At 44.3% G+C, this 23,979-nt stretch overlaps 2 protein-coding genes across 5 annotated transcripts in view; both read left to right on the top strand.

Moving 5' to 3' along the window:
- Positions 1 to 23,979, top strand: part of EPHX2 (epoxide hydrolase 2) — a 163,921-nt gene that overhangs the window by 6,286 nt on the left and 133,656 nt on the right. The window lies entirely within an intron of this gene.
- Positions 1 to 23,979, top strand: part of PTK2B (protein tyrosine kinase 2 beta) — a 135,878-nt gene that overhangs the window by 67,698 nt on the left and 44,201 nt on the right. For all 4 annotated transcript variants that reach the window (XM_050802426.1, XM_050802428.1, XM_050802429.1 and 1 more), the window contains one exon: positions 4,615 to 4,855. In XM_050802426.1, the coding sequence (XP_050658383.1) occupies positions 4,652 to 4,855 (204 nt within the window). In that variant the 5' untranslated portion in view covers positions 4,615 to 4,651. The remainder of the gene's footprint in view (positions 1 to 4,614; positions 4,856 to 23,979) is intronic.

Here is a 23,979-nt window from a genome sequence, read left to right as displayed (position 1 = left end):
CATCTAGGACCTCTCAAGACAAAGTCCTGGCACAAGAAGGGTGATTATCTCTAAGCCAGGAGGGGTTCAGGATTCTTCACTGACCAGGGATATTCGATGCTAATTGTCACTTTTATCTTTCATGGAGTTTGTGCTGCCTTTAGGGGATTCCACCTTCCTCCAGGGCAGCTGAGGAAGTGGGACAAATTGGAATTCAAACCTGTTTTTGGGATCTAAGTTTGCTACTTAGCAGGCATGAATCCTTGACCAAATTGGCTTAGACCTTTTTGAGTGTGTTACCATCTGTAAAATGATCATCTTCACTTCTGCCCACCTCCCAGGATTGTTGCACAAAGCACTTGTGTTTCTTTATAGGTTTTTAAATTGCAATTACTTTTGGAATGAGCATCCACATCAGAAGTTTCTGCTGCAGAGGGCTAAAGGGAGAACTGAGGAACTTGCATCAGGCTGAAGGTAGAGGTAGATTCTGGGTGACAGAAATGACTTTGCTGAAATATTTCTCCTTGAGCTATGTTGGTGACTGCAGTTGGTGGCTCTTGAACCAGGGGCCAAGGGAGTCTGATGAAGATAAGACACCAGGGTCCTCCAAGCACGCTGATAATGGTGTCTGGGTGGGCTGCACTGTGTCTGATGTACGGTGTGACTCTTTCTCTTTGGTTGAGACTGATATGGGAGTTGGCTCCTGAGTGGGCTAGACCCTGCCTAGCCAGGCTGGGGGATGGAAGGACAACTATCAGGCTGTGGTTTCTCATTGCTACATTGTTTTCTTAATAGACTTTCTTTTTAGAGAAGTTTTTGGTTTACAGCAAAATTGAGTCGAAAGTGCAGAGAGTTCCCACATGCACCCTGCCCTGACACAGGCACCGCTTCCCCTACTATCAACATCCCACACCCCCCAGAGTGGAGCATTTGTCACAGTCCATGAACCTGTGTGGACACATCATGATCACCAAAGATGTCCAGGGTCCTCAGGGCCATAGGCTCACTAGATACAGTAGATCCTGAAGCTGGGACCTGCTGCATGTGTGGTGCCTCCATAGCTGCATGTGCAGTCACCTGTCACTTAAGGATGAGGATACATTCTCAGAAATGCATCATTAGGCAGTTGTGTGAATATCAGAGTGCTTACAGAAACCTAGATGCTACAGCCTACTACGTACCTGGACTATATAGTATCACCTATTGCTCCTACAGACCTGTACAGCAGATTACTGTACCGAATACTGCAGGTAACTGTAACACAATGGAGGGTATAAATACCCCAGATCCCTCACTCTCTGGGTGGGGTACATTCTGTCCTGGCTCCTAGAGTTCCCAGCAGGGTTAAATGGCAGTTAACCAAGTGATCACTTACTTGATCACTCTTTTTGACTGTTTTCCCTTCCCTATCATCATTTCTCTGGTTTACTTACGCAAACCTAGATGGTACGGCCTAGACTATATGGTATAGTGCATGGCTCCTACAACCCTGTGCAGCAAGTTACTGTACTGAATGCTGTAGGCAATTGTAACACAATGGTAGGTATTTATGTATCTAAACATAGAAAAGGTACAGTAAAAATACAGTGTAAAAGATAAAAAATGGTTCACCTGTCTAGGGTACTTACAATGAATGGAGCTTGCAGGATTGAAAGTTGCTCTTGGAATCTGCGAGTGAGTGTGAGTGAATGTGAAGGCCCAGGACGTTGCTATACACTACCATAGACTTTATAAACATGGTGTACTTAGGCTACACTAAATTTATTTTTTTAAATTGTATTTCTTCAGTAATAGAATAACCTTAGCTTACTGTAATGTTTTTACTTTATAAACTTTTTTTAAAGCTTGTTGGCTTTTTTGTAAAAATACTTAGCTTAAAACACATGTGCATTGTACAACTGTACAGAAATATTTTTTCTTTATATCTTTATTCTATAAGCTTTCCATTTCTAAAGTTTTAAATTTTTTATTTTTTTACTTTTTAAACTTTTTTGTTAAAAATGAAGACACAAGCGCACACATTAACATAACCCTACACAAGATCAGGACCATCAATATCACTGTCTTCCACCTCTGCATCTCGTCTCACTGGAAGCTCTTCAGGGGCAGTAACAGGCATGGAGCTGTCATTGCCTGTGAGAGTAATGTCTTCTTCTGGATACCTCCTGAAGGACCTGGCTGAGGCTGTTTTACAGTTAACTTTTTCTTATAAGTAGAAGGAGTAGACTCTAAAATAATGATAAAAAGTATAGTAGAGTAAGTACATAAACCAGTCACATAATCTTTATTATCATTATCAAGTATTATGTACCACCCATAATTGTGTGTGCTAGACTTCTCTATTCCTGGCAGTGTAGTGGGTTTGTTTATGCCAGCGTCACCATAAACACATGAGTCATGCATTGCGCTGTGACCTTACCACAGTTATGATGTCACTAGGTGAGAGAAATTTTTCAGCTCCGTTCCACTCTTCGGGGACCACCATCGTATATGCGGTCCACCATTGCCTGAAACATTATTAGATATGCCGTATTGTGCTATGTGAGTGTATTTGCCTGTTGTCTCTCTGACTAGAGTGTGTGCTCTTTAGGGAAAGACCTGCTTCTCTCATCTTCATACCCTGTAACAGGGCTGGCACTGTTCCCTCCTGTGTCCCCTGCGCCCTGCCATTTCAGTACAATCCTCTCTTCTACCCGCCTGCCACCAGCTCTGCACCTCTGTGCCTGAGGACTTTCTCAGCAGAACTGACTGGATGTGCTAGAACAATGACTGTAAGAGTGGTGTATAAATACCCCAGATCCCTCCCTCTCTGGGTGGGGTACATTCTGTCCTGGCTCCTAGAGTTCCCAGCAGGATTAAACTGTGGTTGTCCAAGTGATAACTCACTTGATCACTCTTTTTAGCTGTTTTCCCCTCCCTGTCATTTCTCTGATGTTTCCTGGGGTTACCTCTCAAACGACTTCCCCCTGGATTCCTTGTTGAAGGTCAGGGGATCTGGGATACATCTTCACTACATAACAGAGTATTGGCATGCAGGACATGTCCAGCAGATGTTTGTTGGAAAATGGTATGGATACCTCTAGAATAGACAGTTACTTCTAGAACATACATATCTTTTAGATAAGAATATATATATATATATCTTAAAGCAGATTGCATATTCTTCTCTCCATAGGTCTCATGCCATGTTTTGCTGCCCTTGTGGACTCTGAGCTTGGTGCTGCGTGTTGTCTGCCTGCCCCTGACCTGAAGGACATGCCCAGCTCCTTCTCTCATCCTTGCCTCTCTTTTGCATCTTCATAATACACATTCACTTTTTAAAAAAGGAATGGCTTTTTGAAGCTAATGGCCATCTAAATCTTTCTTTTCTATTGTCCAGCACAGTGTGAATAAATAAATATAGGCTATGATTCCACTTTTCAAATATATGACTCCACATTGGTGTTTTAACTTTGCCAACTCCATCATTTTACCCCCAACTCCTGGTCAAGGAATTTCCGTCCCTCTAAAATCACAGTCTCTTCTTAGAAAGGAGATATTTTTCTTTAAGAAGGGGTTTCAGGATAAGAGCTAAGCTCATTGTAGAACAGTGGTTTCCAACCCAGGCCAAACGTTAGAAAAATCCTAGGGAATGAGTATGTCAATGCTCAGCCCAGACCAGTTTGACAGCAGTCTCTGAGGATAGGGCTTGGTTTAGGGTTCTGAAAGCATCCCAAGTGATGATGTGGAGCCAAGGCTGATGCCATCCATCTAGAACCCATCCACTTCTTCCTTTGGGCATTCCCTGCTTTAGATCAGTGGGAGATAAACCCTACTCTACTGAGTCGTGTTGGATCCAGAGGCCGGGACCAATGTTGCTGAGATTCAAGGTGAACTGCAGATTCCTAGGATTCTTATCGTCTACATCTGTTTCAACCCAGGCTGTCAGCAGAACTGGGCTGGGTTTTCTAGGGTCCCAGCTCAGCTCCCTCCCACGTGCAGAATGCTCTTCCCTGTGGGGCTGCTGGGCAGAGCACTGTTCCTCTTGAATCCTCCTGCGTGTGATGAGTGATGTCTATGTGATGAGCTCCTGTCGGACGGAGGCCTTCCCACCCTGAAAGTTTTTGCTGGCAGCTGAGGATGGGGACAGACAGCATCAGTTGACAGCCTGGCCCTCCACCTGGGCCCTTTCCTGCCTTCTCCATTCCTGTTCCCTTGGGGCCACTTGTTCTCCAGTTCTCTTTCTTCTCAGATTTTCCCTCTGGTCCCTGTTCCTCTCCTGCTATTTTCTACTGTCTCGCTCTTTGCTTTTTCTGTTCAGCTGTGCCTTGGAACCAAGCTGTGACCGCCTCCTCTCACAGCTGCCTTTGCTAAGGGTGGGCCCCTTGCCTGGGTGCCAGGGTGGAGGGAGGAATGGGTCGGAGAGAGGGGCTTCCAGGAGACAGAGCTCATACCCCTGGGAGCCCCAAGTCTGGATTTCATACCTGAAGCTTTCCCAGTCAAGAGAGCCAGGTGCCTTGCAGGGGAGCTTTTGGGAATGGGAGAATATATAGCATTTGTGTCTGTCTTGGAGCTTGGTGGGTGCTGTCCCTGGGGCATGAGGTGTGTGGGCCTGTGTGGGGCTCTTTCAGGGCTGACCCTCTGCTGTCTCTGCAGGACTGCGATGTGCTGGTCTTAGCTGCTGTTTGAGAGGATGTCTGGGGTGTCCGAGCCCCTGAGCCGAGTAAAGGTGGGCACATTACGCCGGCCTGAAGGCCCCACAGAGCCCATGGTGGTGGTACCAGTAGATGTGGAAAAGGAAGACGTGCGTATCCTGAAGGTCTGCTTCTATAGCAACAGCTTCAATCCTGGGAAGAACTTCAAACTGGTCAAATGCACTGTCCAGACGGAGATCCGGGTAAGTGTGAAGGCATCTGCTCTGTCCATCTGTCTGTCCCTCTGTCTTCTTCCTGGGCAGCTGAGCAGCTCTCCTGCAGCCTTGCAGCTCTCCCTGGGTGGAACAGGTGAGGTGGCATCAGAGACATGTGCTCAGCCTGCATCACCAGGCCTTCTCTCCAGGTGTGCACATACTACTTCTCTAGGAGCCTGGGAAACACATGTTGTAGACTTTGCTTGAACCCCAGATCATTTGTTTGGCCTCTGATTCAATTCATTTCAACTTATTAAGTATTTATGATACTTGAAGCTCTGCAAGGGACTTAAAATCTCCTATCCTCAAAGAGTTCACACTCTGATGAAATAGGAATTAGAGATACACAAGTGATTGCATTAAAAATAGAACAAAACTGGTATGACTTGTGTGCTGTGCATGTAGAGGAAGGCGCTGGTGGGGCACTTAGAGGATGATAATGAAGTAGAGGTGCTTTGGGCCAGGTGGAGGGTTAACAGGCCCTACCTGGCAACACATCCTTTTGCTCACTCCTACCCAGAATCACAACATCTGTTTTGCAGGTCCAGGTATCCACCTTCATCAGGGCACCTGGACACCAGTATGCCAGTTCACCTTAACCAAATGTATATGAGATTGTCATCATAAGCAGAGTTCCAACATGCTGAACTAATTTCAGTCACCTACATTTATTGAACAATTGCTATGTGGAGCCTGGGCCAATCCCTCTATACACATTATTCCATTAAATCTTCCCAGCATTCCCATGAGTAGATACACTGAGGACATACCTTTCCGCTGCCCAGAGCACCCCTTTCTGATGATGGGAGGGAAAGCCAGATTGGTTCTGGGAAGGTTGCTTAGTGGGTAATTTGAACAATGGAAGCAGGAACTTTTGGGAAAGCTAATCAGGTCTGAGGACATGGGATGAGCCAACTCCAGCTCATAGCCAACCCTTCCCATGTCCTGAAAGCCAGTGTCCCTAAACTCCATGAATGTTTCCTTTGGTTAGTGCTGCTGTGCCCTGGCCACATCATCCTGGCTGCCTTCCGTCTGCTATAGCACACGCTGTGCTTCCACATACCAGAGCACAGTGTAATTGATTACGTCACTGTCATGGCCAGTTATCACCATTGATTACGGTTTGATTGGCTCTCTCTGTTTCCTGTAACTGATTCGATTAGGGCCTTGTTTGCTCATCTTATGGTTTCTGATATAGAGGCACAATTGTGTCCTGAGAGTAAGCCCTGGTCATCTTCCTCCAGGAGGATGTTTTCCTATCTCTTTATCCACTTCGTGAGTCTTCCTTTGGGTATATCATTTTTGCAAAGAGCTGATGCCATCCACTGTGAATTTTACTAGTTTAATTTTCAGAAGTTAACCTGATTTCCAAGTTTAGGGAGGAGCACCTCATTGTTATTTTGTGCTGAAAAACAGAGAGCAGCTGGTTAGTTCAGATTAGGACAGGTTCCATGGAGTCAGCAGTGAAAAGGTCCTGAAAAAGAGGCAGGATTTAAAGCAGTGACACTGGGGACAGGAAGAGACTTTCCAAGAGGATAGAACAGCATGTCAAAAGGCAGGGAGGCCTCTGAACAGTAAGTAGTTCAGTTTGACTGGAGTATGGATTATATTTAGAAAAGTATCTAAAGTCAAGATCAAAAAGGAAAGTTGACAGCAGAGAATGAAGGGCCTAGAATATCAGGCAGAGAAATCTGGAAATGGACAGGCATTAGGGAAGAACACATATTTTTAAGCAGGGGCAAGATGTTCCTGGAGTTGTATGATATACCCTGCTGGGTGTTTAACGGATGAAAGTACACAATGGGCCTATGGAGAAGGCAGTGAGACCCAGGCTTAAGAAGAATGGCTTGAGGCATTATCTGGGGTTGGTGGGGAACAGAGGTGGAGAACAGAAGTGACTGACTTCTAGGAATATGTCCAAGCCTTCTGATTTTTCCTGCTTCCAGTGTCTCCTGCAGGCAAAATGTCACCTGCTTATTGCAAACAGCTGAGGCTTTAAAGCCATACCTAGACTTCTAGCCAAGTCCTGCTCCATGCTTACTGGTTGTGTGGCCTGGTACCTAATGATTAACTGATCTAGGCTTCAGTCTCCTCACCCGGGGATCATGCTGTAAAGACTGGAGATGATGGAGGAGAAGCACAAAGCACATAGCAGTGTCCATAACTGGAGGCTATTGATTGTGTGGGTATTAGGTTATTACCGAGCTGAGGAATCTCCAAAGGCCTCTAATTGCCCAGAGAAGAAAGTGCAAATTGTCTTCCTTTGGTGTCTATCCAGGTGTCTGTCTTATGTTCAAATAAAGAAATAATATGATCAAATTTGTGTTTTAAAACAGCAACATGGTGTTCTGCAAGATGTTAAGAAGTGTGCCCTCAGGAAGTGAATGTGTGTCAAAAAGATTGGGAAATGTTTGGTTAAACAATTCTGAACAGATTCTTTTGCAGTAAGACTTCTCAGAACCTTAAATAGGCTGATATACCTGATAAATCACTAAGAACGGCCACAGAGGTGATATTTTCTTAAATAAACAATTTCTTATTTGCCTAAAAAAAAAACCCTTCTTTTAAACCACTAGATCTCTGGACAATCATTTAGGGAACTTTTCCCCCTAAACTCTGACAGCAGAGAGAAGAGGACTGTATTAAAAAAAAAAAAAAAAAAAAAAAAAAAAAAAAAAGACTGGTGAATGGGAGATGGGTTAGGAGGCTGTGGTCATACTGCAAAAGCAAAATGATGAGGACCTGGACTAAGGGAATGGCATTAGGAATAGAGATAAATCAACATAATTGAGTATATCTAAGGAGGCAGAGTCAATAGAATTTGATGATTAACTAGATATAGGGAGGGAAAGAAAGGAAGGAGAGAAGGATGACTCAAGTTTTTGCTTGGGCGACTGAATGGGTGTTGGTACCATTCATTGAAATCCAAACAGAGAAAGGGAGGGCGTTCTGAGATTTCAACTTTACATGTGTTGTGTTTAAAGTGTTTATGAAACACCCCCATGAAGGAACGTGGGTCTGGAGCTCAGGAGGGAGAAAGAATCTAGAGACAAATTTGGGTGTCATTATGCAATTGATGTCACGCAAATGGGTAGGATCACCCACAAGGAATGAGTGTAACAGAAGAAAAACAGATCCAGCACGAGGTCAGGCATTCAAGACCAGCCTGGCCAACATGGTGAAACCCCATCTCTACTAAAAATACAAAAAATTAGCTGGGTGTGGTGGCATGGACCTGGAATCCCAGCTACTCTACTCAGGAGGCCGAGGCAAGACAATCACTTGAACCTGGGAGGCGGAGGTTGCAGTGAACCAAGATTGCGCCACTGCACTCCAGCCCAGGCGACAATGTGAGACTCCATCTCAAAAAATAAAGAGATCCAGGTGGGAAACCTGGGAAAATCAACTTCTAAAAGGCTGATAAAGAGCAGCAAATGAAGGAAAAACAAGAATCAGTCAAAGAAGGAGCAAGAGAACCAGGAGGACAGAATCTGAGGAGCCCGAGGCAGAGGGGGCTTTAAGGAAATAGTGACTGGTAGTGTCAGATGCTCAGAAAGGACAGCAGATAAGGTTAGAAATAAGTGCATGGCTTTAGCAGCAGGTGCCAGGAATCATCTTTGTTTGGGCAATTTTAGTGGAGAGATGGAGGCAGAACACATTGTACAATGAATTATAGTGGAGACAGTGAGTATAAGTAACATGTAAGAGAGGTTTTGACCAAGAAGAAAAAGAAAGAAGGGAAGGCTAAAGGAACAGTGTTCACTGCAGAGGGAACAGCATGTGTAAAGGTCCTGAAGTGGGAAGGCACATAGCAGGTTTGAGACTAAGGATTGCTTAAGTTTGGCTATTTAAACCATGTTAACCATTTTGGTTTTTATTCCATTTCTTGTGGGAAGCCACTGATATAATTTATACCTATGGGTGACATGAAATTGTGCTTTTTAAAGACCACTTGGGTTACATAATGGAAAATGCCTTGGAGGAAGGCAGGAATGGATGTGGGGAAATGTTATGTGGCTATTACAGTGAATCAAATGAGAGATGACAGTAGCTTAAGTTAAGATTATAGCCATGGAGATAGTGATGGTGATGGTGGTGATGATGATGATGATGATGGTAACAGTAGTGGTGATGTTAGTGATGATGATGGCAGTAGTGGTGATGGCAGCTAGCACTTTGGAAAGCAATAATATGCACCATCATATTGACTTCTCAAAAGAACCCAGTAAAGAACAAACTATGATTATTTCCACTTCATATATAAGGAAACTAAGCACAGAGGATTTAAGCAAATTGACAGTAAGGGGTGAAGCCTATTTTTAAACCTAAACGATGCACTTCCAAAGCCTGCACTCTTAACCACTGTCATCAATGGAGAGAAGTGATTATAATCCACAGAATTGAGGAGATGAAAGGCTTTTGTGATGACAGGAGATTCACAAATGAGGAAGAGGGAGGTGTGAAGAATGGCAGCCCTGGTCTGGGTGGCCAGGGTCCCGTTCCCTAAGATGAAAAACACTGGAGGAGAAATCCACTGGAGAGTGAGGAGTTCACATGCCCAGTTTTGGCCCTGTGGAGTACAATTGAGACACATTAACATCTTCACATGGAAATGCTAAGTAGATCCTTGGATACGTAATTCTGGAGGAGGGAACCAGGTTGGTCATAGACATTTGAGTGAGGTCAATCCAACCATCTGGTGGTTGAAGCATGGCTGTGAATGAGATCATTCGGGAAAGGGTTCTGAATTACTCCATCGTCCACTCCACAAATGTTTGTTGGATCCTCCCATGTGCCTGGCACTATGCTGGTATGACCTAGGGTATTAGCATATCCCAAAACACATTGCTCTCCCTGCTTTCATAGGGCTTCCTGGCCAAGAGTGAGACTGACATGGACTCACACTAATGAATGAACCTTCTCAATCTGAAGCACATGGTCCTACAGGAAACCATAGGTCTTGTGAGAACAGGTCACCATCATCATCTCCATGGCTACAACCTTAATTTAAGCTACTGTCATCTCTCATTTGATTCACTGTAATAGCCACGTAACATCTCCCCACATCCATTCTTGCCTTTCTCCAGTGTATTTTCCATTATGTATCCCAAGTTATCTTTAAGAAGCACAATCTTATGTCACTCATAGGTTGTGAGAGTGGGACTGGATTTATATGCAGAGGAATAGCTTTGCTGTGCAGTGCCTGTTTGGGATGCAGTGTCCAGGTGGGAGTCCAAGCCCAACTTCCTTGTCTGGGACTCTCCTGGAGCAGCCCTTCTCTCTGCTTCCTGACTTCTTTTTGCGGTCTCCTTTCCTAGCTTGGCTTTATCCTTTGATGGATTTTTCTACTTCCATCCTTGTATCTTCCTCTCCTCATTTTCCCAGTACTCAGAATGCTGCCAGCCCTTTCAAATTTGCCAAGCACATGTCCTTCCCCAAGAACGCTCCTGAGATCCTGACACCCCCACATAGCAGTGTCTGATCAAATGGAAGCAGTCGCAAATCGCCCTGACACAATCCACATGGCAACACATTTCCAAAACATAGTTACTCCATGCATATTTGCTGATTTCATGTTTTGGTCTTTATTCTCTACCTTTTTTTTTTTTTTCCTTCAGATGTAGTAGCTTCATGGTGATTTCTCCATGTTATAAAAAGATTTGTGAATAAGCGCTGGCCCCTGTGCCTAGGACCTAAAAGAAATTAGGCAGGTGTTGCAGAGAACAATGAGAAATTGATTTTGCTCTTCTGGATTTTCTATTTCCTTTTTGTTTGATATTTATAGGAAATTGTGTTTGTTTAGGAACTCTGAATTTCTGGAGCAAACAGAGGCTCATATCATTATATTTTTCTCTAACGTGCTAATTTGCTTGTCTGGGAAAAGGGGTAAGATGACACTCTGAAAAGAACTGGCAGAGCGGCACCCAGACGTGCCCACACAGGGCGGCTCTCTGGCTCTCACTGCTGCTGCTGCTGCTGCTCCTCCTCCTTCTCTTTTTCTTCTTTCTTCTTTGTTCTTCTTTCTTCTCTCTTTCTTTTTTCTTCTTTCTCCCTTCTTTCTTTCTTCCTTTTCTTCTTCTTGTCCTCGTCCTCTTTTTCCTTCTCCTTCTCTCTCCTCTTCCTCCTATGTCTCTTCCTCCTCTCTCTCTCTCTGTCTCTCCTTCCTTTCCCTCTGCTCTCTCTTCTTCTCAAGTCATATGTCCTGATTTGTCTCAGCCCCAGTTTCCTTACATTGTCCAGGGATGACTATCTTCAGTGCCCCTGCCAGTCTCAAATGTATCATGATATGGGTGACAATGACATGATAATGACATGGCTCTGCTCTCTCCTCTCCCTGCCTGGCACACTGACCGGCTGGCTCGTGGTGTTTTCTCCCTCCAGCTTCCTCTAGTTGACCCACTCTCTTCATGTGCTCATCTCTTCCTGTCACGAGACCATCTTTTCTCACCCAGGAAGGCATTAAGCAGAAGAAGAGGTATTCATCTGGGGTATGGTGTTGTTCAGAGGTGCCGATGGGGTCCTACATCCAAAACCTTCTCCCTCAGCCAGTTTCTACCAAGCTGGAAACCTGGGTTCAAGATTCATCCTTGTTTTGTCCTGAAGTATCACCCCACTCAGAATTCACATTCACATCCCCAGGAAGGGCAGAGGCTGCAGCTATCCTGTGCCCTTCCCACCCAGTCTGGATGCATCCCTCCTGCCCGCAGCAGGGATTCCAGGTTGCAGGGGTGTCCTTGGGCATTGCATGAGGAGAGCTGTCCAGTTCCAAATGCAGCCTGGTCTACACGTGCCTGTCCTCACCACCACCCGCGTGCATTCAGTGATCATACATTCCTTTCCAGAAATCCCCAGAGGCAGACTGCAGATGTCAGAACCCATTGACTTTGCCCTTCGCTCCCTACACCCATCACACACTTATCCCAGTTAGCTTTGAGTTTAATCAATTGTTACTCAACCAGACACAGGGTGCACAGGGTGTTATGGACTGGATGTTTAGGTCCCCTCACCCCCAAATCCATATGTTGATGCCCTAACCCCCAATGTAATGGTATTTGAAGGTAGGGGTATTGGAAGGTAATTGGGCTTAGGTGAGGTCATGAGAGTGGGGGCCCTATAATGGGATTAGTGTCCTTAAAAGAGAGGAAGAGGCTAGGTTCCTCTCTCTCTCTCTCTCTCTCTCTCTCTCTCTCTGTGTGTGTGTGTGTGTGTGTGTGTGTGTGTGTGTGTGTCTGTCTGTCTGTCTGTCTCTCAGCCACGTGAGGACACAAGGAGAGGGCTTTCCTCTGTAAATGAGGAAGCTCGCACCAGGAACCAAATCTGCTGTACCTAGATCTTAGACTCCCAGCTCCAGAGCTATTTAGACATAAATGCTTGTTGTTTAAGGCACCCAGTCAGGGTGATTTGTTAGAGCAGCTCAAGATGACCGGGACATAGGCCGGCAGTTCCCTGTGCCTGGAAGAGCAGTCTCTGGCCCACAGTCCATTGGCTCAGGTTCTCTGTATCTGGAACAATATCTGTCACCCTCCTTCAGATGCTGCTAGAGTAGGGCCCAAGGTCTCAGTGCAAGAGGTAGGGAGGAGGAGGTTACTTGTCCTGCTAAGTTGCCATTTTTGAAACAAAGACTACCCTAGAGAGAATAAATGGAAGCACACAAGGCTAGTCTCCCATGCATGAAAACAGTCCCTGAAAAAGAGGAAAGAGTTCAACCAGGAAACCACAACCCAGTGCCACGATATTTAAAAAGGTATATTCACAAGGACCTCCTGCTTCTGCACCCCCTCCCTGTTTCCTGTGTGTGCTCTGCAGTCCGGCCCACCCCCACACAGACACCTACAGAGGCCAGCACAAGGCAGACACGCAGGTTCTGGGCCTCTGTGGATCTCCACGCTCACATTCATTGCATCCACAAATTGGTAGTCAGGTGCCTGGGCTTTCGTTTCTATTTTTAATCTGGTAGTTGCATTGCTGAATGTCCTTGTTAGAGACTTTTATCATCTCAAAATGAATGCTTTCAGGGTGTTAAGTTATGCTCACTTGTATTATTTTGTTCTTCAATCACTTTTTTTAGAATGATCCCTTACATGTGTTGCGAACTCAGAATGTATATAACCAGTGTATCGGTTTTCTATGGCTGCCTTTGCAAATTATCACAAACCTGGTGGCTTACAATAGAAATGATTCTCTCACAGTTCTGGAGGCCAGAAGTCCCCAAATCAAGGTGTCAGCAGGGACTCAGTTCTCCTGAAGGCTCTAGGGGAGGATCTCTCCCTGCCTCTCCCTGCTTTTGGTGGCTCTAGGCTTTTGGTGGCTCTAGGCTTTGCAAATGCCCCCCATTTTTTTTCCAGATGAGATCACATTCACAGATTCTGGGGTTAGGACCTGGACATATCTTTTGGGGGCCACCATTCGACCCATTATGACCATCAGTTCAGATCATAGTATCTGTTGCTGGTACCCCCATTCAGGCACACACAGACCAGTGTACCCAGATGTATAGCAATGAGTGGACCCTTTGTCCCTTTAAAAGCTTTTATTATGTCATTAGGGGGTATGTGCAGAAGAAAATAGAGGCTCACTGAATATGTGAGTCAGCACTTCTCCCTGGGAACCGTTCCACACCTCCTGGAAGTCAGCGTTGGGAAATGTGTAGGGCCCATTATAGTTGGCACATTGTCATGATTCTCACAATGATTGGGGCTGGGGCTTGGGATTTGGTGGGTGGGCTCTTGCCGTGGGTGAACGGTCCCATACAACAAAGAATCCTCCTGCCCCAAGTGCCAGTGGGACCCTGCTGAAATTCACTGATGTGAATTAGGAAGCATTACGGTACAACGAATGCTCTGAACCCAGACCCCACGCGAAAAATAAAACTTTACTTGTCATGTTGGAGTGACACCTGCCCCTCCTGCTCTGAGGCAAACACTGCAGGTCACCCGAAAGAACTGTATAGTAACTGCTTTAAAAGATATTTTAGTAGGGGGCTTTGAGGGGGAAAAAATCTACGAAAGCCACCTGGTATTCTCCCAACTGATCTTTATTGTTTTTCATCCCTCCTCAATCTCAGCGTGGCGTCAAGAGCCCTTTCTACAGTTTATGGGTAAATCAGAATTTTTGACCGAATGGTCTCATTTTTAACAGAACATTTTTATTTTTCAGAGACACTTATATTCTGCTCAAGTTGATTAAAGAAAAGGCCATTTGTTACCTTTTCAGCCTTTTTTCTACCTTCTCAGAGCTCTACTTCCCGTCTTCACACATAGCAGAAGGTGCAAGGGAAGAGCCTGCTATCTAGCTCTTGCCCTGGGAACATAAAATCCTTCATGATTCTCTTGCTCCAAGCAGAAGGAAGTTGTTTTTCTTTGCATTGTTCACCCCGGGTCACTGGCATGGCCGGATCGGGCGTGGTCATGACCTGATCGTCCTATGAGGCTCCTTGATTGCACTTCACCCACCGGCTGCTGGTGCTGGTTCCAGCTCACAAAGGGCCTCAGATCCCTTTCTTCAGGGATTTCTTCCTTCAACTGCCTGTACCCCTCTACAGGGCTCAGCCTTTGGAAGCCTTTAGAGCCACTACTGTACAGTTGCTCCCAGGAGGTGGGTCTTCCCAGGCGTCAGTTCCCACCCAGTCAAGGGAGGTGCCTCTGGCCCAAGGACCCCAGGCTCCATTTCCGGCTCCCATCTTCATGTCTTAATTCTAGACTTCTTGGGTTAATCATCTCCTCAGGTTGACTTGACCCTTGAGCCGTGTTCATCCTTCCCCCTTTGCCCATCACAGTGCTAGCTACCATTTTTTGAGCACCTGCTCTGCACCTACCATTGTGCTAGGCTCTTATGTGTCTGTAACCCACATAAAGGCAGTCAGTTGTTCTGACCTTGAAGCCAGTCTCAGTATAGCATCACATTCCAACATATATTAGTCTGTCCTCTAAAAATAACTGGAAATCCATTTAAATCTTTACTATAATCTCTTTGAGGAGAGAGAACTGTTGGGGCTCAGAAAACAATACCCCCAAATGAAGGCCTCAGCAGCAAAAGCTTTTCTGTTACTTTCTCCTGCCCCCTGTCTCTCAGCCCCACTCTGCCCCGAGGCGCCATAGAAACTAGGATTGACTAGGATTGTCTTCCCGAGGTGGGTCACAGAAACCAGAACCTCTTTTCCCTAACAGAAAGCCAGCCATAAAACCTAAAAATATTCTGTGTAGAAACAGGCCATAAAGAAATTATCTGACCTACATTGTTTGACTATAGGTCATAAGACCTTGATTCCAGAGAGGGCCTGCCCTGCACCCAGCAGGAAGGAACACTGCTCAGAGAGGCCAAGAAGAATCTAGACAGACAGGCCTGTCTGGGTTTCCCCACTCAGCCTGTTAACATTAGATCAGACCCTTCTCCTCCGATCATATTTCTACATGACTATCCATTGTTTGCTAAACCTAAGCATAAAAATGGACAGTTTCTCCTCTGTTTTTGGGTCTTCATTCTGAAGGGACCTGTGTATGCATATTGAGTAAATTTGTATGCCTTTTCTCCTTTTAATCAATCTGCCTCATTTCAGTGATTTTTCAGTGAACCTTTAGGAAGCCAAAAGCCTGGGCCCCCACAGGGGATATCATTGGGGAATCGCTGTCCAGATAGGTAGTAAAATTTATTAAAATTCTCATAACCATATACCAGTTAAAAGTAAAACAGCTGTCTGTGTCTGTCTACCCCAAGGTCAGACATGGAGAGTTGTTTTAGCTCTAATTGGTCCATGTCTGTATTGGTCTCCTAGGGCTGCTGCAACAAAGCACCACAAACAGAGTGATGTGAAACCACAGAAAGGTATTGTCTCACAGTTCTGGAGGCTAGAAATTCAAGATCAAGGTGTTAGCAGGACCGTGCTCCCTCTGAAGCCCATAGGGGAACCCGTCCTTGCCCTTCCCTGGCTGGGGATTCGCCAGTGGTCTTTGACACTCCTTGGCCTGCAGCTGCATCACTCAAATCTTACATCATCTCCCTGTGTGCACGTCTCTGTCTGCATTCACACTTCCCCCTTTTTATAAGGACACCAGTCATTTTAGATTACAGCCCACTCAAATGACCTCATTTTAACTTGATGAGTCTGTAAAGACCCTATAAAGTCCCGTGCTAAGGCACTAGAGGTTAAGACTTCAACATATCTTTTTTGGGGAGCCACAGTTCAACCCATAATGGTATCTTACTAGATAGGCGTGTAAAGTTTTTGGAATCCAGGGGAAGAAACAAAAACCTTATCACGGGGAGTCAGGGAAGGCTTCCCAGGGGCCATCATAGTGCTCACTGGGCCTGAAAGGATAACTGGGAGTTCACCAGGAGGAGAGGACAAGGGGGAGAGGGAAGCCAGGGGTCCCCCAGGCAGGAAGAATTGAATGTGTTCGGCACAGAGGAAAGCAAGAGCATGCTGTGTTGGGGGAAGAAAGAGAGCAACTTTGGAGACCAGGCACGGAGCACACTGTGGGTTCAGAGGGGATGGGACTGGAAAGAACGTGTGGGAAAAAAACCCCAAAGGGAGGTTTATGCCTCGTGTTCATTAATTTGGGTCTTATCTGATTGTACAGAAAATGAGGAACCAATGAGGGACTTTCCACCAGAATCACCTGCATTGATTTTGTCCTCAACCTCAGAGTGACACCTTCTTAAATAAAATTTAAGCAAGACTTGTTTTTATTTTTAATACAGAGTTTTGCTCTTGTGGCCCAGGCTGAAGTGCAGTGGTGCGATCTTGGCTCACTGCAACGTCCACCTCCCGGGTTCAAGTGGTTCTCCTTCCTCAGCCTCCTAAGTGGCTGGAATTATAGGCATGCACCACCATGCCAGGCTAATTTTTGTATTTTTAGTAGAGGCAGGTTTTCACCATGTTGGCCAGGCCAGTCTCGAACTCCTGACCTCAGGTGATCCTCCTGCCTCAGCCTCCCAAAGGGCTGGAATTACAAGGGTGAGCCACCACTCCTGGCCTAAGACATTTTTCAACAAAAGCTTAAGTGTAGTTTATTTATTAAAATGTTAAGTATAGTCATCTTACTAAAACAAACAAACAAACAAAAAAGAATACTTTGGAAAGAGTAAGGAGGGTGAATTGAATTAAGCCTGGGAAGCAGTTTGCAGGCCACTGTCCCAGGTCGGGTTCCTGGGAAGCAGACCTGGGTGGGAGGCTTGCATGAAGGAAGCATGTTGATGGGAGCTCCCAAGGCACATAGCTAGTAGGCGGGAAGAAAGCAGGACAGGGCAGAGGGAAAAGTTGGGCTGGGATGCAGCCAGAGCAAAGGCCTCAGCCCATTCCACATGGAGCCCTGGAGCCCAGAAGAGCTATCCCAAATCAGGATGAAAGGACATAGGTATTATGACCTTGAGTTGACCAGTCACTGGATATGGACGGCCCCCAGGAAGGGTGTGACCTTAGGCAAGGGCCACTCTTTGAGTGAGAGCAATCCTGGTGGAGGACAGTAAGGGACCCAGCTGTCATATTGTTTCCAAAAACCCAGCCACTGACATCAAACATGTTTAATAAGCTTATTAAGAAAAAAGCCAAAAAGGCGAGTTATTTTATTAGAAATAGGTGAGCCTGAGAAAATAGTGAGACAATAGAGATCACTGAAGAAAGTTATAAATGGATGAGCACTGACAAAAGAGAAGGAAAGTGAGTTGAGTAATTAATTCCTTCAACCATCTTTTCCTTTTTGGAAGTAGATTATCCAGAGTGCAGAGACAAGACATCCGGTCTCATTGCTTCTTTGTTTCTGACCTACAGGAAGAAAGGCCAGAGAATAGGGAGAGAGACAAAGGTAGTTTGAAGTCTTTACACTATTTGATAAAGCAACTAAATCAGTGTTAGCCAAGCAGGAGGAAAAGCTATAGACATTTTAATGTTTGCCAGAAAGCATTCAAAGACTCTTAATAACCAGGCTGTGAGCCATGGGCAGTCGGAGAGCCTGGAAGCCCTCCTGTGGGAAGAAGCAAAGGTCTTCCTGTAGCAAAAAGAGTCCTGGGCTTACCTAAATAGCAACTGATAAAATTAAGACAGTTTTTAAAAATCATGGCATATATGGCAATCTAGTGAGTAATCATTGTATACTGTCATTTTTTTAAAGTGATCTATTAATAGAGAAAGCATTGACTCAGTGGTAGCAGTTGAGGAGCTCTGGGTAGAGTGCTGATCTTGCTGCCCCCACTGTTTGCTGAGAAGCTGTGTACATATTAGAATAATAGAGAAGAGGATTCAGGCTGAGGAAGGCAGTGCTTGTGCAAGAGCCAGTGCAGGTGAGAACATTTCAAATCTCAGCACTGACCCTTCTGTTACCCCAATCTGGCCACCCCCACTGCATTTACACCATACCTTTCCTCCTACCTACAAAATGTAAGAAGCTCCTTGGGGCAAGGGTCTATGTGTGTGCACGAGAGCCCCTAGCTCTGTTTTGTGTAGTGAGTGTGTCATAGACAGTTGCTGATGTTTTAAATGAAGAAGCCATTCTGCAGCTTGGCATGATAAGGCTGGAGGGCTGCAGGGAGGGGACTGTGGCTCAGGGAGCTTGTCATCCTGTTGGAAGTACGTGTCAAAGTTGGGTTCTCACCCTCATTTGTATGACTCCAAAGTTAGAGCTCTTTCTGTGTCACTCATGGTCAAACACCTTGTTTCCCCTCGCCTCTGTGTGCCTAAAGGATTGGCACACTTTGCAATGCAGTCCTGCCACAATGCACTTCTGGAGTTAGCTCAGACTTCACAGGCTGAGGGTGCATCCTCCACAAGACCCCCTCCCCTCACACCCCAGTTGGAAGCTCCAGGATTCCCAGGCCATTCACACTTCTGATCAACTGGCTACAAATTTGGGGGTTTCCACTATCCCAGCAGTTTCAATGGTTTCCTAAAAGAGCTCACAGAATGCAGGAAAGTGCTATCCTTACAGTTTTATCATATAAATTAGAGCCAGCCAAATGAAGAAACAGAGAGGACAGGTCTGAGGGACCCCCACCAGGAAGGTTTCATATCCTCAGAAGGCTTTGCCCTCCAGACAAACCAACAAGATGTTCATCACCAACCAGGAAGCTCACCTGAGCTTTGGTATCTGGGAATTTATTAGGCCTTATTTTACAGGCATGGTTGATTGATTGGTTGGTTGATTGAATCATTGGCCACATCATTGAACTCAATATCCAGCTCCCCTTCCCTCTCTGGAGGTCAGGCTAAACCATGTGGCTCAGAGCTTCAACTCTCTAATTACCCAGTTGGTCTTTCCAGCACTGCAGTCCCCATCCTGAGGCTAGCAGGGATGCACCATGAATCACCTCATTAGTGTAGATCCAGGTGTGGTCTGAGGAACCTACAGTGAAATACAAAGGCCATCCTAACTCTTAGGAAATTCCAAGGGTTTAAACACCTCCTCTGCAGAACCAAGGACAAAGACTCATCAGATTCTTTATGATACACCATCAGTAACCAGCAGTGGTGACATTGGTGGCAGGTGCAAGTGCCATCTGATAAAGCTCCCTCTCTCCCAAGAACTTCGGGTTCCCCCCCCCCAGGAAAGAATGCACCACTGATAAGAATCTGCCCAGCACCAGGCACCTCCCAAATAGTGCATTTCATGCTTAGAAAGCTCCCAAGGTCTTCCTTACCTGAAGCTGAAATCTGTCTTCCTATGAGGATACATTGGGTAAAGAGTCTCTTAATGAATTTCAACCCCAAGGACCTCGATTTAAACTTTTCTCCACCATGTCTACAACAGAAATTGGTTGCTTCTTAGAAGGAAATCTGAAAAAAAAATTGTGCAAGCAGTGTCCTGGAGAATTTCATCACTAGAACCATTAGCTGGATTCAGTCTGACACCTCTTAGAAACTATGGGTGGGAGAGAAGCTGCAAGGCCATGTCTGGCCTGATACAAGTCTTATTCAACCCCTTGATATGGTGCCTTTACTTCTCATGTGGCTGGGAATCTCCCTCACCAGAGTCTCTTCTCTCTTTTTGATTTGAAATTATTTCAAACTTTTTAAGAAGTTGGAAAAAAACAGGGCTAAGGACTCCCATATTGCTTTCTCCCAGAATCCTCAATGGTTTAAATTTATCATTTTCTGTATTACCAGCTGTATCTCTTCATAAGCAGACATACATGCATACACATACACAAATATGCCCATTATTGTTATTCTTTTTTCTGAACTATTTGAGAGCAACTTGGAGCAGTGCTGCCCCATCACCAGAATGCTCCAGGGTTTATCTCCCCAAACAGGGACATGCTCCTACAGAAGATATGCTGCATGCATCTAAATCAGGAAGTCAGCATTGCTATAACACTACCATCTACACCATAGATGCCATCCAGATTTTACCAACTGTCCCAGCAGTGTCTGTTTTTCCTGTCTGATCCAGGAGCGCACATTGCACTCAGCTGTCATATCCCTTTAGTCTCCTCCAATCTGGGAGAGTTTCTCAATCCAAAAGAGTACAGTCCTTTTGTTCTATAGGTCCCCGAGGAGGCTCCTCATCCTGGGTCTCTGGTCTCATGACGAGATCAGGCCACAGACTCATGGCAGGAAGATCTAAGCAACCTTGCTGCTCTCTTCTTGGTGCATCGAGGCAGGAAGCCCACTGTGCTTACCTGTTCCACCACTCGGGATGTAAACCGTGATGATCTGGTTGTTTGTGTCTGCCAGGTTTTTTATGTGTGTGTGCATTTGATTAGTACATTCTGTGACTGAAAGCACTGAGACCATGTCAATGTCCTATTCATCATCAAACCTCCACCCTCCAGCTTCATCACCCATTGATGAATCCTGCCTGAATCAACCAACACTAAGTTTGTGGCCAAATGGTGACTTTCTATTTCCATCCTTCTTCTACATTTATTACTTGGCATTCTACACATGGAAGAGTATTTTCTTCTTCCCCAATTATTTATCTGTCTTAGATTCTATTTTTTTTTTGGCAGGATGTAACTCATTCCTATCATATATTTTAATACTTAAGTTATCCTAGATGTGCCCCATGTGAGTTCCTTCAGGCTAATCCTGATTTGTTGTTATGAGTCCCCAATTTTCCCTAAACACTTTGTTTTCATATGACACAAAATAACATTCTCATCTTGTCCTTTTGCCCCTGGCCCTGGAATCAGCCATTTCTACAAGGAGCTTTGGATTCTTTAAAAGGAGAAGGATATTTGAAAACTGCAACTTGGTGCTGGGTGTGCAATCACTATGGGCTGTCACTGCTTCTAAGTCCTTTCTATAAATGAAGCTCAGTCTCTCTCTCTCTCTCTCTCTCTTTCTCTCTCTCTCTCTCTCTCTCTCTCTGTGTGTGTGTGTGTGTGTGTGTATCTCTTTCTATCTATAAAACCATGAGTCACACCAGTACTTCCAATTCCAATCCCTCACCTCCAAAGATTTCAAAAGTGATGAGATAGGTTGGCTAGACTCTCTAGGCTCCCCATCTCCTTAAGAGTCTTCCATTATCCTCAATACATTTACTTCTTTGCTCACTCCCCCTGTTTGGTTACTTCTTTGCTCCCTCCCCCTGTTTGGTTCTTTGCTTACTCCCCCTGTTTGCTTACAATCTCCTAATCACTCCAATCATCTCTCTTGGCCTTTGACCCCCAATCCTGCCACCACCTCCAAAGGAAGGAAAAAGAGGATAGAAAGGTAGAGAGAGAGAAAAATAGGATGAATTTTGCTTTGTTTTCCCAGTCTGGTTTACAGAGCACCAGCCTGTGTAGGAGATTGCTGTGTCAAAATAAGGCTAATATTTTGTCGTTTGGGGGGCTATTTTTTGTTTGTTTGTTTGTTTTTTGAGTATTTACCTTGGCCCAAGCACCGTTCTATAGAGTTTTATCTAATTTAATCCTCACAAAAGCATTCCAAATTGGTACTATTATTTTGTCCATATTCTAGATGAGAAAACCAAATCCAGAGAACTTTAATATATATCCAAGCATATCCAGCTGGGTGATGGTGGTGGGTAGATGGGGCACTGCTGCAGCCTGGCACCAGGGCTTGTGCTCCTGGCTATTGCTAGTCTGCATTTCAGTTATCCATGACTTAAAAGGAGCTCTCTGATCCCCAACCCTCTCCCATTTGCAGAGAACACAGATTTGTTAATAAAATAGCACAAAGATTTCAAAAATGATGGGATAGCTTGGCTAAACTCATCTTTCTCCAGATAACAATGAGGAAATCTGGACGAAATATAAAAGTGAACTCTCTGCAGGCATTGGTGAGTGCCCATAGCAAGCATAAACTAAAAGGAAACCTACTCTTGAGAGCTAAACTGTGATGAATGAGATCTGCAAGTTTATTGCTTTTTGCCTGAGAGAGCTTTCCAGTCTGGAAGAGGGCTCCAGGGACAAAAATCTGCAGCCTTACTAGCTTAAAGGGTCAGAGGATACAATTTGGGATTGGCAGAGCAGCAAGAAGATTAGCAGAAAATCATGGAGACAGTAAGCCCCAAAATAAAACATTAATTTTTAAAAATAATTTATAGAAGCAAATTTCTAAAATTTATAAATTTGAAATTTACAAACTACTTAGAAATGAATTTAACAAAAGACCTGCACAATATATATGTGTTGAAAACAATAAAACATTACTAAAAGAAAATAAAGAAGACCTAAATAAATAGGGAGATATACCATGTTCATGTATTATGGGCATCAATGCTGTTAAGATGCCAATTCTGGCCAGGTGCAGTGGCTCATGCCTATAATCCCAACACTTTGCGAAGCCAAGGTGGGAGGATCACTTGAGGTGCAAGAGTTCAAGTCCAGCCTGGTCAACATAGCATGACCCAAACTCTATAAAAATTTCAACATTAAAAGAAATGCCAATTCTCTCCCATTAAGCTATAGATTTAACACAGTCCCACTCATAATGCAGCAGACTTTTTAAAAAGAAAGTGGCCAGCTGATTCTAACATTTATGTAGACATGCAAAGACCTAGCCCAATAATCTGGGGGATGGAGAACAGCAGAAGATTTAACCCTATTTGACTTCAAGATCTCATGTAAAGCTACAGTAATGCAGACAGTGTGGTTGATATTGGTACAGTATAGACAAAGATCAATAGAAAAGAAATGAGAGTTCAGAAATAAACCTAGATGGCCAAATGATTTTTGACAAAAGCAATTCATTTGGGAAAGGAAAGTCAACAACCAGTGCTGAACAACCATAGATCTATATTTTTGAAAATGAATACCATATACAAAAATTCACGATAGATCACAAAACTAAAAATTAAAACTATGAAGCTTATAAAAGAAAACATAGAATATCTTCATGGCCTGGAGGCAGGCAAAGATTTCTTAGGATACAGAAAGCACTAACCATGAAAGAAAATTTTGACAAGTTAGATGCTGTCAGAAGACATAGATTAGGCAATGCAGAATAAGCACACTACAGACCTGGAAAAAATATTCATAAAATACATCATACAAAATACTTCTATCTAGAATGTATAAAAGTCTCCTACAACTCTCCTACAAATGAAAACACAACAGAAAAAATGGGGAAAAGATTCAAACAACCACTTTCCAAAGGAAGGTATATGAATGGCCTATAAACACAAGAAAATATGTTCAGTATCATTAGTCATCAGAGAGATGCAAATTAAAAACACAATGAGACACCACGCACCCACTGAGATGGCTAATATTAAAAAGACTGACAACACCAAATGTTAGTGAAGATGTGGTGTAACAGAAGTCTCATGACACAGGAGAAATATAAAATGGAATAATCCTGACAGCTGCTTATCAAGTCAGACATACATCTATCTTTGATCCAGTAATTCCTCTTCTCAGCATTTATCCACAGGAAATGACAATGTGTATTCACAAAAATACTTGTACATTAATGTTCATAGTAGTTTAATTCACAATAGCCAAAAATTAGAAATAGTCCAGGTGTCCAGAAGCAGAGGACTGAATCAACATATTGTGATTCATTTACAGAGCAGAATATTACCAATCAATAAATAGGAAAGAATTTCTGATATATGCAACAACATGATGGATCTCAGACATTATGCTGAGTGGAAAAAGACACAAAAAAATTGTATGCTAAATGATTTCATGTATATGATGTTCTAGAACAGGTGAAACCAATTGAAAGTGGT

This window comes from Macaca thibetana, chromosome 8, assembly GCF_024542745.1.
Source record: "Macaca thibetana thibetana isolate TM-01 chromosome 8, ASM2454274v1, whole genome shotgun sequence".
Lineage (NCBI taxonomy): Eukaryota > Metazoa > Chordata > Mammalia > Primates > Cercopithecidae > Macaca > Macaca thibetana.
Note: the sequence above shows the minus strand (reverse complement) of the source record. Positions and strands in the feature narration are given on the sequence as shown.